At 34.5% G+C, this 15376-nt stretch overlaps 1 protein-coding gene across 5 annotated transcripts in view; it reads left to right on the top strand.

The window, feature by feature from the left end:
- Positions 1-13253, top strand: part of ASIC5 (acid sensing ion channel subunit family member 5) — a 41178-nt gene extending 27925 nt beyond the window's left edge. For 2 of the 5 annotated variants that reach the window (XM_054575943.1, XM_054575948.1), the window contains exons 5-10: positions 543-692; positions 1752-1899; positions 4367-4423; positions 4929-5097; positions 11484-11575; positions 13002-13253. In XM_054575943.1, the coding sequence (XP_054431918.1) occupies positions 543-692; positions 1752-1899; positions 4367-4423; positions 4929-5097; positions 11484-11575; positions 13002-13192 (807 nt within the window). In that variant the 3' untranslated portion in view covers positions 13193-13253. The remainder of the gene's footprint in view (positions 1-542; positions 693-1751; positions 1900-4366; positions 4424-4928; positions 5098-11483; positions 11576-13001) is intronic. The other 3 variants (XM_054575947.1, XM_054575944.1, XM_054575945.1) reach the window with 3 other exon arrangements.
- Positions 13254-15376: the final 2123 nt, after the last annotated feature.

The following is a 15376-nucleotide window of genomic DNA, read 5'->3' as shown; positions in this document are numbered from 1 at the left end:
TAGCCTGAAACTACAACTAACAGTCAAAGCCTCCAGAACTTTAGTCTTAAATTTCTTCAGCTCATATAAGATTGATAAAAGAAGAGCACTGGGGTTAAAAAAAAAGATATATGTTCACTTTTATGGGAAAATGAGTTTGACTTTTAAATAAGGCAGAGATTTTAATAACAAAGAAAAAAAGAATGTCCAATAATTTTCTAAAACAAATGAAGCAAAGAGAACAGCCAAGGAGAAAGCAACCAAGAGGCCACTAGGGGAAGAGAGAGGCAGAGGAAGCCAGATGACTAAAACACCTGCTATGTATAGCCTTCACCGCAGGTGACAGCGATCCTGCAAAACCGTCCACGCCTTAGAGTGTCACTCAACCCTGAAAAGGATGCTTTAGGTGTTTCATTTTCACAGCTTGTCTATAAAAAGAGGTTAAAGGCAGATAAGAAATATTTGATTTTAAGTCAGTCAAATTCTACCATGCGATGAAACTAAATCTCAGACTTGTGTGGAATTGATATTAATTTGCAAGGGGGAGGGTGTTTCCGTTTCAGGAGGAATTCACTGATGACCCTGCCCTTGGTTTTGTTGATGCTGGGATCATCTTTGTTATCCATTCACCAAAGAAGGTGCCACAGTTCGATGGTTTAGGTTTGTCATCACCTGTGGGGATGCACGCACGTGTAACAATCCGTCAGGTGAAGGTAAATATTGGTCAAATGTGCATTCTGAGGAAATTAAGGGGCGGGGGTAGTGGATGCATATATGCTTAAATAATATTTTTTACTAGAAACCCCTTCTTCCATGTCATTAGAACACCACTGGAAATCCCACAGTTTCATTTCAGATACTTCCCTTTACTAACAGGTATACGTTTAGTGAAAACAGTAAATTCACATATACAATGTAAGTGGAAGCTAGCAAGCCTAGCAAACCCAAGGTAACTTTAAAACTCATTCAAGTGGGAAAGGCTCAGTGAACATGAGGAGACACCTGCTGAACTGTGAGTTTTCTCAATGGGATGTTTTGTGAAGGAGAAAAGTAAGTGGGAAAAACAGAAGTGTTGGAGTCAGACATGTCTGCCAGGTTTCCATTTGCCAACCACTTGATCTGTTAACTTCTTTAATTAACTTCCTGAAATTCCTTCTCTTCTCTGTACACTGTGTGTGTGTGAAGGTGGGTGGTGCATCCAAGGGGAGGTAACATTTCCTTTTTCACAGTTATTATGAAGTTAAGTGAAATCACTTACCTTCTTGCCTGGTACCTAACAGGTGTTTACAGCAATCGGTCTGTCTGATTTTATTAACTCACTACACGTACAGAACATTTGGGATACACGTTAAAGGACCACTAATACTCTTACCTTCAGAGATTTTTCAGGTTGATAGAGTAGCCAGAATAGGTTAATGTAGTCAAGTAAAAAAATAAAAAATCAAAACAGTTTGAGAGAGCCTTAGCTGACATGGATCAGTGGATTGAGCGCCGGCCGGTGAACCAAAGGGTCTCTGGTTTGATTCTCAGTGTAGGGCACATGCCTGGGTTGTAGGCCAGGTCCTCAAGCAGGGGGCGTGTGAGATCCAACCACACATTGATGTTTCTGTCTCTCTCTCCTTCCTTTCCCCTCTCTAAAAATAAATAAATAAATCTTTAAAAAAAAACAGTTTGAGAGAAAATTAAAAATATATCAGCCTCTCAACTTGTGACCTAAGGGAGGGAATTGGCTCAGAAAAATCTCCTGAACCAGGTGTTTATTTTGTCTTAAGACAGTTCATCAGGAATACCCTTGGGGAGAATGCAACCCTAACATCAAGCTGCAGAAATTTAGTACCTACAGCACTTCTGGTTGCTTGAAGGAATGTAAAGCGAGGCACATAGAGAAGCAGTGTGGATGTTTGCCTTTTCTGCTTCCTGGTAAGTAAAGGATGGCAACTTTTCCCTTATTTGATTTTATTTTCTTCCACTTGGCAAATACAACCTCAACTGACAGATTTTAACTCAAGGAGTCATAGCAGAGATTTCTGGAAAACAAAAAAATATTGTGTTATCAGGGCCAGTAGCTAATTCTTATTTTCAAAATATAAAATTGGGTCCTATCATACATCTAAAATTGCTCGTTATAGTTTTCTCAATTTGAAAGAAAAATGAGATCATCTATATAAATCTTACTGACCCTGAATATTTCACTATGGGGAATCTCTTTACTTTGCAACTAGAAAAGAAATTCCATGCTCTCTTGGCACACAAGGTGAAACATTTCCAGAGCCATGGATATTTGAGGTAAGCGCTGCACGAGGCATAAGAACAGGGTGGATAAGAGTCAACTCTGACCCAAGCTACTCAGCTCCACAACTTCTCAGCTTTGTGACCCTGGGTATTTAATCTTTCTGTATTTCCTGTACAATGGAGAGATTAATAATGCCTTACTTTATAGGGTTGTGATAAAGATGAAACAAGTATGTAAGTGGTTTAAAAAGCCCCTGGGACAGGACTGAACCCATGTGACTCAGTTGGTTGGACATCGTCCCCAAATCCGAAGGTCACCGGTTCAATTCCTGGTCAGGGCACATGCCTGGGTCAAGGGTTAAGTAGGTCTGGGCGCATACAAGAGGCAACTGATGGATGCTTCTCTCTCACATCAATGCTTCTCTTCTTCTCCTTCTCCTTCTCTACCCGTCTCTCTACAATACATACATACATACATTAAAACGTACCTGGCACAGAATACATGCTATGTATTGACTATTGGCTATGTATTGGCTATGTGTTGGCTATTTTTATTCAGAGGTACTTCATTCTCATTCTTCAGTATATTTATAAAGAAATGTAGTGTGTATTCAAAGCAAAACAACTTTGGCTGTGTAAGTTTGCCACGGTGGCCAGTCACACGCACACGCACATGCACACTCCACACTGCACTTCCTGTCACACACAGGTATACTAATACTGACTCCACTCTTACAACAGTGGTCTCTACTTGGCAAACTATTTCTTTAAAATTATGAGAATCATCACCTCTTTCTTTCTAAAATTCTGATTACTGGCATCTGAGCCCTCCAAAAACTTATAAAACTGCTAACTCTGGCTCTCATTTTTTCAAAGTTCTTGGAAAAAAGTCTGAATTGATAAATGAAAAATAATGTTTGTAATTTTAAAATGTATTACTTCTTACAAACAGAGTAACTGATATAAACCAGAAACTAGGCAAAGTGATACATAAAACACAAAGCATGACGTGCACAAACATTAGGATATACCAAGTGCTTTCAGATAGTATTTTTATTTGGTTTGATCATATATCCTTTTTCAGTTTGTATGTAGATGAGGAAAAATTGAGATTTTACAGACATTAAACAAAAAACTACAGTAGTCCCGTTAACAATTTGCTGGGGCAGTCCTCAAAACCCACTTTACAGGTATGAGTTGTCTCCAAAACTTTATCATTCTTTGTAATGGGAGAAATATCACTGCAAGAAGTAAGGCACACTTTGGAAAGTGGTTCTTTACATAATGTTGGAGGTAGTTTCTTTCTTTTAAAAAAAAATTCTTTAGTTCCTTCACAAAGACAACTTCCTAATGGTTAGCCCTGAGTTTATCCACAAATTATAGGTGTACAACCTCTTTTGTTTATTCTCAGGACTACTGACTAAACATTGAGGCTAACCTCAGAGACCACATGAGTTTCAGCAATAGACAGATAGTGTACTAAAATGCAAAGACTGAGGCTTGAGAATCAGCCTGAGATTACACCAGCTTTGATACATACTGATTTTACAAATTGTCTCAAGGTCCACAGCACAAGCTTAACAAATATTGGTACTTACCTGTCCCATCTTACTACTTGAAAGGCAGCCTATCAAGTGAGGTGTGTGTGTATATATTTGGTCTAATCACACACACACTTATGTACACATGCATAAATCAATGGATAGGAGACGCAGGATAGAAAGTGAAAAGAATGAACCATGAATTCCCCTCCCCCAACTGCTCGGGCAAGCCACATTCTGAACCTTACTTTCTTCATTGGTAAAATGATGATTTCCACATCATAGGATTAGAATTGGAACAAATGAAATGATAAATGTGAAAGCAATTTTAAATTTTAAAGGTACCAACGTTTTAAAATTGTTACCCACTTAAATACATTTAGAATGATATACACAGATAGAAAGAAGCATGGAAAGGAACAAAAACATTATTTTTCTTCCCAACATATATTTTCATAGAGAATTAGCAGGTTTCATACTTTTTTGCAAAAGAATAAATGTACAGATGGATATATTGGTGGATGGATGTATAGATGGATGAAAGGAAGGTATTTTTTTCATTATATCATTTATTTTATAAAATGTAAAGTCTCTTTATTTATATTCTTTTTAAGGAAATGGGATAGACTGTGACCTACAAAAGTTTTACAACTGTGTTTCTCCTACACTTGGTATGTTGCTTAATATTTTTTTCAAGATTTATATGAAATCTGTTTATGGTAACACAAGATATGAAATTATACTATGAGTAGTCTATAAATGAAACAAAAGACTATAAGAAGGGATTTCTAATGTTCTCTAAAACTGAGAACACTAGTAGCTTACACAGACATAATAAAACAAAATAACGATATTTTATAAAAATAAGCACAAATACTTTCTGGGAAGAATTTCTTTTTTTTTTCCTAATATATCTGAATCTGGTGACTCAATTAATTCAAGAATAACAATTTCTTTCTTTTACATTTTGCTTCCTTTGCTTCCTTTGCTCTATTTATCCTAAAAATAAATAAAATATAAAAACCTTTTGTTAAGAAAGTAGTGATAAAAGTTGTTAACCACTTTTTTAGCATTAAAAGTAAAACAATAAAATTTGTAAAGCTCTGTCCTCCCTCCACCATACCCCCAGTGAAATAGTCCTCCTCTCTGAATGTTCTGTTCTGGTTTTCATTTCAGACCTCATCGAAGTGAAGGGATTATGTACAGTGGGAACACACAATTCTACCTGCCCTGTTCCTTGTGAAGAAACAGAATACCCTGCCACTATTTCTTATTCCACTTTTCCAAGTCAAAAAGCTTTGAAGCACCTTTCTAAGAAGTTGAATCAAAGCCAAAAATATATCAGGTAATCATTTTAGTCTTGTAAATTATTTGTTATTAATATGAATATTTTCTTTACTCAAAACTTTCAAAGACTCAGGAAATGTAACTGTGATCAATCCGAGGTACTAGTAACACTATAATTTTAAAAGTAAAATCATATCTTTCAATTCCTTAAATTAATTGTGTGAAAAGTAAAATGAGGCCTGCTTGAGTAATCTGCTCATGATCTTACTTGGCCCAACTGGGAAAATTAATAATGCTTTAATATCAGTTAATCATATCAGTTAATGCTTTAAAATATCAAAATTCTTTACCTGTGTATTATACAGTGTGAGTCTCCTAATAACTCTGCAAGGTAGATAGAGCTCACATCATAATTCCTGTCTTATAGATGAGAAAGCTGAAGCACTGTTTCAAGTAACTCTTCCCTAAAGGTGCTCAGTGGCACAGAAAGAAGTTATGCCCAAGACTATGGCATTGGTCTTTATATATTTTTTCCACAGAGATATATAATTCTAATTTAATTACCTAAGGATTAAATTAGGTCTTTTTCTGCTACCCCATGCTGCCTCTCAGAAATTACAAGTCAAATTTCATAAAGAATTCCTTTTCTTAAAAGATCAGGAAGCAACCTTAACATTTGTCTTTGTTTTTTATTCATGTTTTTGAACAGAGGACCTGACATAGCAATATAGTACATTAGTGTTTATACTTACATTTGTTATAATGGAAATATATCAACTACTTAAAGCTGATGTACTTTTGCACAGACAAGTACCAAACTGCGAAAGCATGTTTAAATTCTATTTTTAGCCTGGTATTTATTTTAATTTAATGAGAAATGTTCTTCTTATGTAAATGCCTAGATAGTAAAATGATCTTTGCAAATCGGGAAGAAAAATTATTTTCATCAAGACAGTGCTGATAGGGTATGATTTCAAACATGTAGCAGAGAAAAAGATAGCAAGCTAGAAAATGTATAATTATATTTTTAACACTATTTTTCTTACAGATACCTCTTTGTATTTCATTTCAATATCAGAAACTGATTCACTGATATTTAGTGAAACTGATTTATAGTGTTATTCCCATTATATACTTAAATATGACTGGGAGACCATTTTGTATGACTTGGAACTGATAGAGATCTTCTAAGTTTCAAAATTATTTAATATGCAGAGAATGTAGGCATGTTTATTCAGGCACATTGGTGAATCAGAGAAGAAACCCATGTATAAACAAGATGATCCTAGAGGACATTGTTTTGTTTTTCCTAAAACTTACATTATTGTTGTAGGTGAAAAAACTTTTCCCTTCTTCCCTTTGAGGTTCTTTGGCTGATCTAACAATTAAATTGGCATAAGACAGATTAAAAGGAGAAATAAAATTTAATTTCATCCATTTGGGAGCCCATAAAAACTATGAGACTCAATGAAGCGGCCAATGAATGCAGCTTCTATACCTTTTAGACAAAGAAGCAATACATTTATTAAAATTGACAAGACAAAGGGTTTGAAGCTTGGAGAAGTATTAATGAAGAAGTAACAAGGTTTGTTTATACAGCTTTCTTGCACTGAAGTCCCTGTCTTTTTTACAAGGAGGGGCACCTTTCATATGGGAGGTTTATCTTTACTTTCAGAGGGACAAACAAAGGTCAGAATATCGTCTCCCACTAGCTCTTTCTTAAGTAATTTTAATTTAAAATAATCAATATGCCAATATGGCTTATTTGGGGATGACATATCCTGCTCCCCTTCATGATAAATTGCTCTATGATTACTGTTATCACATAGTTGATATGTGTTGAACCTTACACTGTTGTGAATGTTGGAGACCATTACCATGAAGACTAAGGCAAGTAACTGAACAAATGCAGCTCAACTTGGGTATCTAAATCCTATACAGAGTTGGTGGTTAAGAGTCACACATATAACTAAGAAGCTGGTTTGTGAACAGGTGCCAGAAATCAAAGAGTAATAAATCAGAAACCAAAAATTCAGTTTGTTAAGAGTGCAGATATGAAACCTTAGCAGTAATAAGATATTTTTGTAAAGCATTACCTACCTTAATCGTGAACCCCATATGTATTTTTTCCTGAGGCACAAAGCAGTCCCCAGACTTTGGCCAATCCTAGGCCTCCTGTAGGAGCTGATGAACCCCACTGAGAAAACAATAAAAAAGCTTCCCTCGCCTGAAGCAGGCAGTATGAAATTGAATATAAGGGCAAACGATGGCTGAATTTAGGCCAATTCTAGTAGTAAAGAAGTGAACTTTGCAAATTGTTTTGTTTTAACACCTTTTCAAGTAAAAATGTATAAAATCGTTTGCTTTGTTCAAAACCAATTTTCTCCTTAGTACAGTACTCATACTCAAGCACCTGGAAGCATTTCTCTAGTGTTTTGTATACACAACATCACTCAATTTTTCTTGGATTTCCTCACCCTTCTTAAAATCCAGATTTTATTTTATAATCGTGCATTTCCTGACACAAACAAATATTCTCGGACTTAAATCCTCAACAATTTTACAATCATCATGATGCATAGGATCAATGAGATCCAAATTACTAGGCACTTTACTTACCTAAGAGAAACTGAGTAAACATCACAATATTTTTGTAGGGGATGAATTTATCTTCTCTCAAAAACACAGATTAATAATGTTTGAAAATGGTTATGAGTTTTGTACTTGGGAAATTAAACATTATTATCAGTGTTCATACAAATTAAGAATACAACGGATGACAAAAACTGCAATATTACTAAAATTTTTAGACTTCCAAGACAACTTTATTATTTCCTTTAATTTGGAAATTGTTTTATTATTTGTAAATATTACAATACCCCTGTGATTATTGATTTAAACATAGTACATTGTCCTGTTACCCAGGGCTAAACCAATGAAAATTAAGTAAACATATTAATGATGTATTTTGAAGTAGGTATATTTGGGAACATTGATTTCTAAAACTGTAAACAATAAGGAGAGTGTTTCATAGTTATCTTTCTTAGATATTTTAAAGAAAACCACATAATTCCAGGAAACAACGCTAATAGAATCCATTCTTAATGATAATTATTATTGCCAACTGAAAATTACCAGGTGGTTAGTTCCCACCTTATCGTATAAGACAGACAGGTTAATATTTATCCACTTATTCATGAATTTCATCTTTACTTTGTCCCCTTATTTGTTCATATCATGAATTCCTATTAAGTGTCAAGATTCAGGAGTGTTGTAGGCATTATAGATACCCTGTGCACAGAAGACAAAACCCTACATGATTTCATTTATTTCCATTGTGGTGGAGATAGTCATCTCAGTGATCATAAGTGCCGTGGGAGGAAAGGAAGCAGAAAAAGAGGCTGGGGAAGCCAGAGTCAGGGAGGGTTATTCTCAGGGTTGAGGATTGTGGTCAAATAAGATTGTCTTGGGAAAATGACAGCTGAGGAAAGGCCTAAAGCAGTGGCGCTCAGACTTTTTGGTTTTAAGACTGTTTGCACTCTTAAGACTTACCGACTTTGCGTTTCATTGTGGTTACCGGGTAGGACTAGATAAGAGATCCCAAATGTGGGCCAGAGGTTGTGCGGTTTAAACTTCCCTGGTGCCAGTGGGGGAAGTGTATGGGCTTTCTGATCAGCTTACATCTCATGGGACAAGAAGCGGAAATGGTGACCTTTGAAAGTTTGTCAGCAATGAAATATAAAAATATATCAATGAATTTTTCACACTCAATTATATTAATATCCATTGATCCTGTAGTTTGAATGGATCTTTTACCCATGCATGATTTCGAACATCATTTATTGGTCATTAGGAAAATTCTCTAAGTTATGCAGAGCTCTCAAATATTGACTCATTTTATTATATAATATGCATTTTATTTTAATATTATTACTTATCAGTAAAACTTTTAAAAATGGGGATCTTTTCATGTCTATCATAGCAAACACAAATTTTTTAAACTTTTAACTTTAACATGAAAGCTAAGCTTAAAATTTATTCTTGACTAAAAATCTTATTATTTTTCTTGAAGGGACAGCTCATTTTGTTCATTTTTGTGGAAATGCCTGACAAATATCCTGAATAACCATAGTTTGTCAGTAATTTTTTTAATAAAAATGATATTCCATGTAAAAAGTGGCTACTGCAGCTCTCTTGAAAGACCAATCATAGTGAAAATGTCAAATAATATGTTAGTTTGAAAATAATTTTAACCTATGAACCTTCAAAAATGATTTTGGGGACCCCTGGAAATCTGTGGCCATACTTTGCAAACTACTGACCTAAAAGAGATATAAGAGCTGGTCTTGGTATTATATGAAGGAGCTACATTGCACAAGAGGGAAAAATCAAATGCAGAGGAAAACCCTAGGCCAATAGCATGCTTGTATGTGGACAGAATAGAATGGAGGTTGGTGTGGCAGGAAGCAGAATATGAGAATGCAGTAAGAGGTGGTTGGATTCAGGATGTACACATATGTTAATGGTAAAATGAGGATTTACTGCTAGATTGTCTTGCAATGTTATTAAATTATAAGTGGGAGAAAAATCAAGAGTTTGACTTGGACTATGTTGAACTTGAAATAGAATTGAACATCCAAGTAGAAATACCAGGAAGTAGTTGGATATATCATGTAAGTTTGAGATAGAAGTCTTCTCTGGAGATTGAGAGTGTGAGGGTACCTACAACTACAGAAAGTGTTACCATTTTGAAGTAGTGTCCAGCCACTCTGGTCACATATACAATTTTTTTAACCTTTTATTTTTATATTTTTTCAGTTACAATTTACATTCAATATTATTTTGTATTAGTTTCAGGTGTACAGCATAGTGCTTAGACAACCATATACTTTACAAATGTTCACCCTGATAGTTCCACTATCCCCTTGGCGCCATGCAGAGTTATTATAATATTATTGATTATATTTTCTACGCTCTACTTTGCAGCCCATGACCATTTTGTAACTATCAATTTGTATTTCTTAATCCCTTCCCCTTTTTTACCCAGTCCCCCACCCTCTAGCAATCATCAGTCTGTTCTCTGTATCTATTAGTCTGTTTCTGTTTTGTTTGCTCATTTATATTGTTCTTTAGATTCCACATGTAAGTGAAATAAATGGTATTTGTTTTTCTCTGACTGACTTATTTCACTTAATACAATACCCTCTAGGGCTATCCATGACACTAAAAATCAGTCTCTGACCTAAAATATTAGTGACCTAAAATAAACGACTAGAATTTATTGTACACCCAATATATTCCAATTCTTTAATACATTATTTAATTTCTCTTTGCTGTAACTCTAAAATCCTGACCCTAAAATCTTGACTATAGATGAGGAAACCAAGACTTACTAAAACCATGCAGTTCTCCAGAATGGCATAAGTAAGGAAGGACAGAACCAAGACTTGAGTTAAAATTAGACACACACTTAAACGTTGGTAAATACTCAAATATACTCAGTAGATATTTACAAGGTCTGTCTGGGAAAAGTGCAGCCATTGTTAATACCACAAAAATGGTTTAGGTGACATAGATGTAACCTGGCAGCCAAGGAGAATGGCCTGGAATGAGCATACTGAATAATAACAACTTAACTTTACTAGTCACTGTGGTTGGTAGAGGCCCTTGAGTGAGCATGTGTACTGTGTGGCTGTTGCATTCAAAATGGTTGAGCAACGAGAGCAACAAATCTGCATCAAATTTTGCATTAAGCTTGAACATTCCTCCATAGAGACTATTTTGATGATTCAGAAGGCCACATCTATGGGCAACTAGTGATTGGCAGCTTCCTCAGGACAGTATGCCCACTCACACATTACATCTTTTATAGAGGGTTTTGGTGAAACATCAAATCACCCAGATGACTCGGGCCCCCTATAGTCCAGATTTGGTGCTTTGTGCCTTCTAGCTTTTCCCAAAACTAAAATCACCTCTTAAAGGGAAGAGATTTCAGACCATTGATGAAATTCAGGAAAATATGATAGGGAACTGATGGTGATTGGCAGAACTATGTGAGGTCTCAAGGTGCCTACTTTGAAGGGGACTGAGATGCTATTGTCCTGTGTACAATGTTTCTTGTATCTTCTTCAATAAATGTCTCTATTTTTCATATCACATGGTTGGATATTTTCTGGACATTTAAATGATGTACTTTTCCAGATTCTCAGGAATGAGACATAGAAAAATTGGTTGGGTAAGGGGAAAAATTATTTTCCCTAAATATCAACATGACAAGAGTGGCCTCCAAATGAAGGTATTATGATTAGTATTAAATACAATGATGATGTGTCTAATTTCACATTAAATAACATTTGAACCAAAAATGGGTATTACTTTTGTTAAATAAGAATTAACAGTAGTGCTGACAATCTTGAGCTGGCTTCACTCTGTTTTTATTCCCAGGGAAAATCTTGTAAACATTGAAATTAACTATAGTGACCTAAACTATAAGATAACTCAACAACAAAAAGCAGTGAGTGTGTCTGAATTACTCGGTAAGTGTTATTGCTTCTCAATTAAAAAAAATATATAGTTTTTTTCTTTTGTATCTTAAGTTTAGTTTATTATTGGAGGAAAAGAATCAATAGTGTTTGTCATTCACCTGCCTTTTAAATCTGACACTCTACTCCCTGGACACACCTCCAGGAAATGACATCTGCACTTTTTTTCACACACAGCATCTTACTTTCCTTTGAGACATCCCCCCACCCCCAGGAAGTGACTATTGCAGAGCGTTCAGCAATCCAACATCAGGATAGAATGTCGGGCATCTCAGACCTTCACATAAAACTTACCCAGAAGGAGCTGAAAAGAAAATCATGAGGAAGCAAATTTTAGCCATTTAGGTTGCCACCATTGTGTGCTCACTCTCCTTCATCATACAGTCCTTAATAAACTGAATTGCTGAGTTCCTAGATCTCACTGCATATTAGAGGGAAGTCACATAAGAGACAGCAGAGGGTTTGAGAGTCAGGGAAAATGACAGTAGTCAGATACTGGAGGCTGAGCCCCTGAAAAGAAAGGAAATTCCTCAAAGCTCCTGGGCAAGCCCAAACCTTCATTATCATACTTTACAAAAATCGCATGATCCTAAGAATGGCCCGAGGCAATGAGTCAAAGATAAACGATGTAATTTATTTTAAAAAGTAGGGAAAGAGTAGTCAAAATCATAGGGACAAAAAATAGAATGATGGCTGCCAGGGCCTGGGGGAAGGGGAAATGAGGAGTTTATCGTTTAATGGGTACAGAGCTCCAGCTGGGCAGACGAAAACATTATGGAGATGGATGGTGATGATGGTCGCACAATAATGTTAATACACTTAGTGCCATGGAGCTGTGCACTTAAAACCAGACAAAATAGTAAAATTTATGTCATGTAGATTTTATCACTTTTCAAAAGCACATACAATAAAGACAAATACGGATTTACAAAATTTATTAAGAAAATGGCAGTGTGGTGTTACTATATTTTAAAGAAATCGTACAAATACTTAAAAAGAAATAGTTTGGACACTTGAAGTCACAAATTGCTTAGAAATTTATGTTGATGGAAAATGTCATTGCCCAGTAATGCCATCTGAATGTCCCATGTCTACGCTTCATTCAGCTCATGTAAATCAACTTTGATTGTCAAGGATAGTTAATGAATGAATTAACAGTCTCTAAAGTCTTTGTGTTATATTTTGGATATGAATTTTATGTTCACTTTTTCTCCCACTCTTTTGAGATAATTTATATGAATATATTTTAAGATACCACTAATTACTAATACTTTATACCAAACTTAAAGTAATACAATCATCTCCTCTTCATATACCAGTTATAATTAACTGATTAGCTTCAAGTAGTTCAAATTCTAGTAATGTTTAATTTCCTTTTTATGAAAAACATGGTTTATTTAATTTATTGGTTTTATTACAGCAGATGTTGGTGGTCAACTAGGCCTATTTTGTGGGGCAAGTATGATTACAATTATAGAAATCATTGAATATGTATTCACCAATTTCTACTGGATATGCATTTTGTTTTTGCTGAAGATACCGGAAATGACCCCAGGGGCCAGTCCACCTCAGAATCATCTGGGCAACAAAAATAACATAGAAGAATGCTGATGCTCACTTAAGACACAAACTTTTGCTTTTTTTCTTCACAATATTTTTAGATTTATTCATGACTAACCCATTGTTATGTGATTTTCTATTATAGTTTTTGGGATTCAATAAAACTCATTGTAAATATCTATCTCCTTAACACATATTTTTATCTCTATGTGTGTATGTGTGCGTGTATATATATATATGTATATATATACACGCACACATAAACATTTATACATAAAAGAAAACCAGGCACTATCTTGTTTTGTATATACCATTGAATTCCCAGCACCTAGAATAATAGAGATTATGTAAGCACTTAATAAATTTTCTTTAAATGAATGGATGCTTTTGTAATAGAAAAAGACATTCTTTATGGCTAAATATGTAAATTAGACCTAATAAACACTGTATATGAGGAGACAAGATATTTTCTTATTCAGGAAATTATATACATGATCCGTAAATTATAAAATTTCTGTGCTTTCATTTTCACTGGAATCCAACATAATTTTATTTATTTATTTTGTCATAACAGTACTACTATATAACTGACTTTTGGAGGGACAAGATATATATCCATTTCCTATACAGATGGATACTTAAAATAAGTCTATTTGAAAACAGTTAACTCTGTAGTATAGTGGGTATACACAGTGTTTATCACTGTCTCCAAATACCTATATGTACTTATTAAATCTAGAAAGGAAATTCGAGTGTTGTAGTGCTCTCTTCATTTCCCCTCAGACAATCAACCTACTTTCATCCTCTAGGGAGATTCAATCAATGGTGCATGGTCCAGAAGCCTTATCAAATATACTTAAGAAGTAATCATCAAGTTATAGAAAGCTAACCCTAAATTCATTCTGGTGATTATTGCTGGGTCTCATCTCCTTCTCGGCCACATGAGGCTAAGTCTTGGCAATCCTAAAATGTTTTCAAGTTTAATTATAAGTGAGTGCAATTGCCACAGGAATGAGGCCAATGCAATTTGACAATACTCAGTCAAAACAAGAATAGTTACATCTCAAGACCCTGAAATCCCAAACATGGATAAGTACCCTGTGTCTTTATGCCTGGAATTTGGCAACTGTCCCCTGGAACACTATAATCTCTTCTCAACAATTAACTACATGATAGTATTGCCAGAATAATTCCTTAAATATTTCTTTTATCATGAAATTCTCTTATCCCAAATCATATTACCGTTTCTAATTTTTAATGACCCTTTTAAGCTAACCATCTTATATATTCATCGCCATTTTTAAACTTCTTTCTTAACATGTATATACCTTAACATGTATTATCCCTGGAAGTTCTTTTTCTGTCCAACAATGTTGCCATAATGATTTGTTCCTTAATAATTGTCCTCATCATCTCTTCTTTTACAGTAATATCCTTCTTGTTCATGTAAATTCTTAAATCTTTCCCATTCCTTAAGGTTATACTTTCTCTGTTTAGTTTCACCAAGCTTCTACTTTTTATTTAGTTTTATTTTTTTACCTAAATATAGTAAAGCATTAAATAGTACAGCAGTTTTTCTAAAAATTTCTTAAACATTGTAATAAATCAGTAATTAAATAAAAAATGAACACTATATAGAAATTGAAATAGAAAATTAGATATACACAATTGATGTTTTTTCTTTTTTGATTGATAATCAAAAATTGGAAAATTTGAGAAAACAATAAAATAATATAGCTACCATTCAGATTTAACTATTATATTTTTCCATATTTCTCTCAGATTTTACATATTTTGAATCATGCTGTATATATTAGCCTGAAACTTGCTTTTTCACTTCACATGTTTACTGTGTATTCATGCTAACACATGAAAATACAGTTTATCTGAATGCTGCACAAAACACTGAATATATCATTATTTATCTATTCACTTTTCCCCAACTAATGTATATTTCCATTGTTCTAATAGTTTGCATACAGCACAGATATTGCAGTGAAACTCTGTACTCATTTCCTTTTGGGTTTGTTCGTAGAAGTGACATTGCTTGAATTTCTTGGTATATGCATTTTTGCCTTGACTATGTATTGCCAAATTTCTCTCCAATATAACTGTACCCATTTATACAGGTGACTGTAGCATATGAGAATTCATATTTCCCCATTAGATTTTCCATTAGATTATAATGTGGGACTTTTAAGTGTTTGGTGGGTATTTTCCCCCAATCTGATGTAT

The sequence above is a fragment of the Pteronotus mesoamericanus genome, unplaced genomic scaffold (assembly GCF_021234165.1).
Source record: "Pteronotus mesoamericanus isolate MK-2021 breed Mesoamerican mustached bat unplaced genomic scaffold, CSHL_Meso_final contig_32, whole genome shotgun sequence".
In the NCBI taxonomy this organism is placed as follows: Eukaryota; Metazoa; Chordata; class Mammalia; order Chiroptera; family Mormoopidae; genus Pteronotus; species Pteronotus mesoamericanus.
This window is presented reverse-complemented; position numbering and strand designations above follow the sequence as displayed.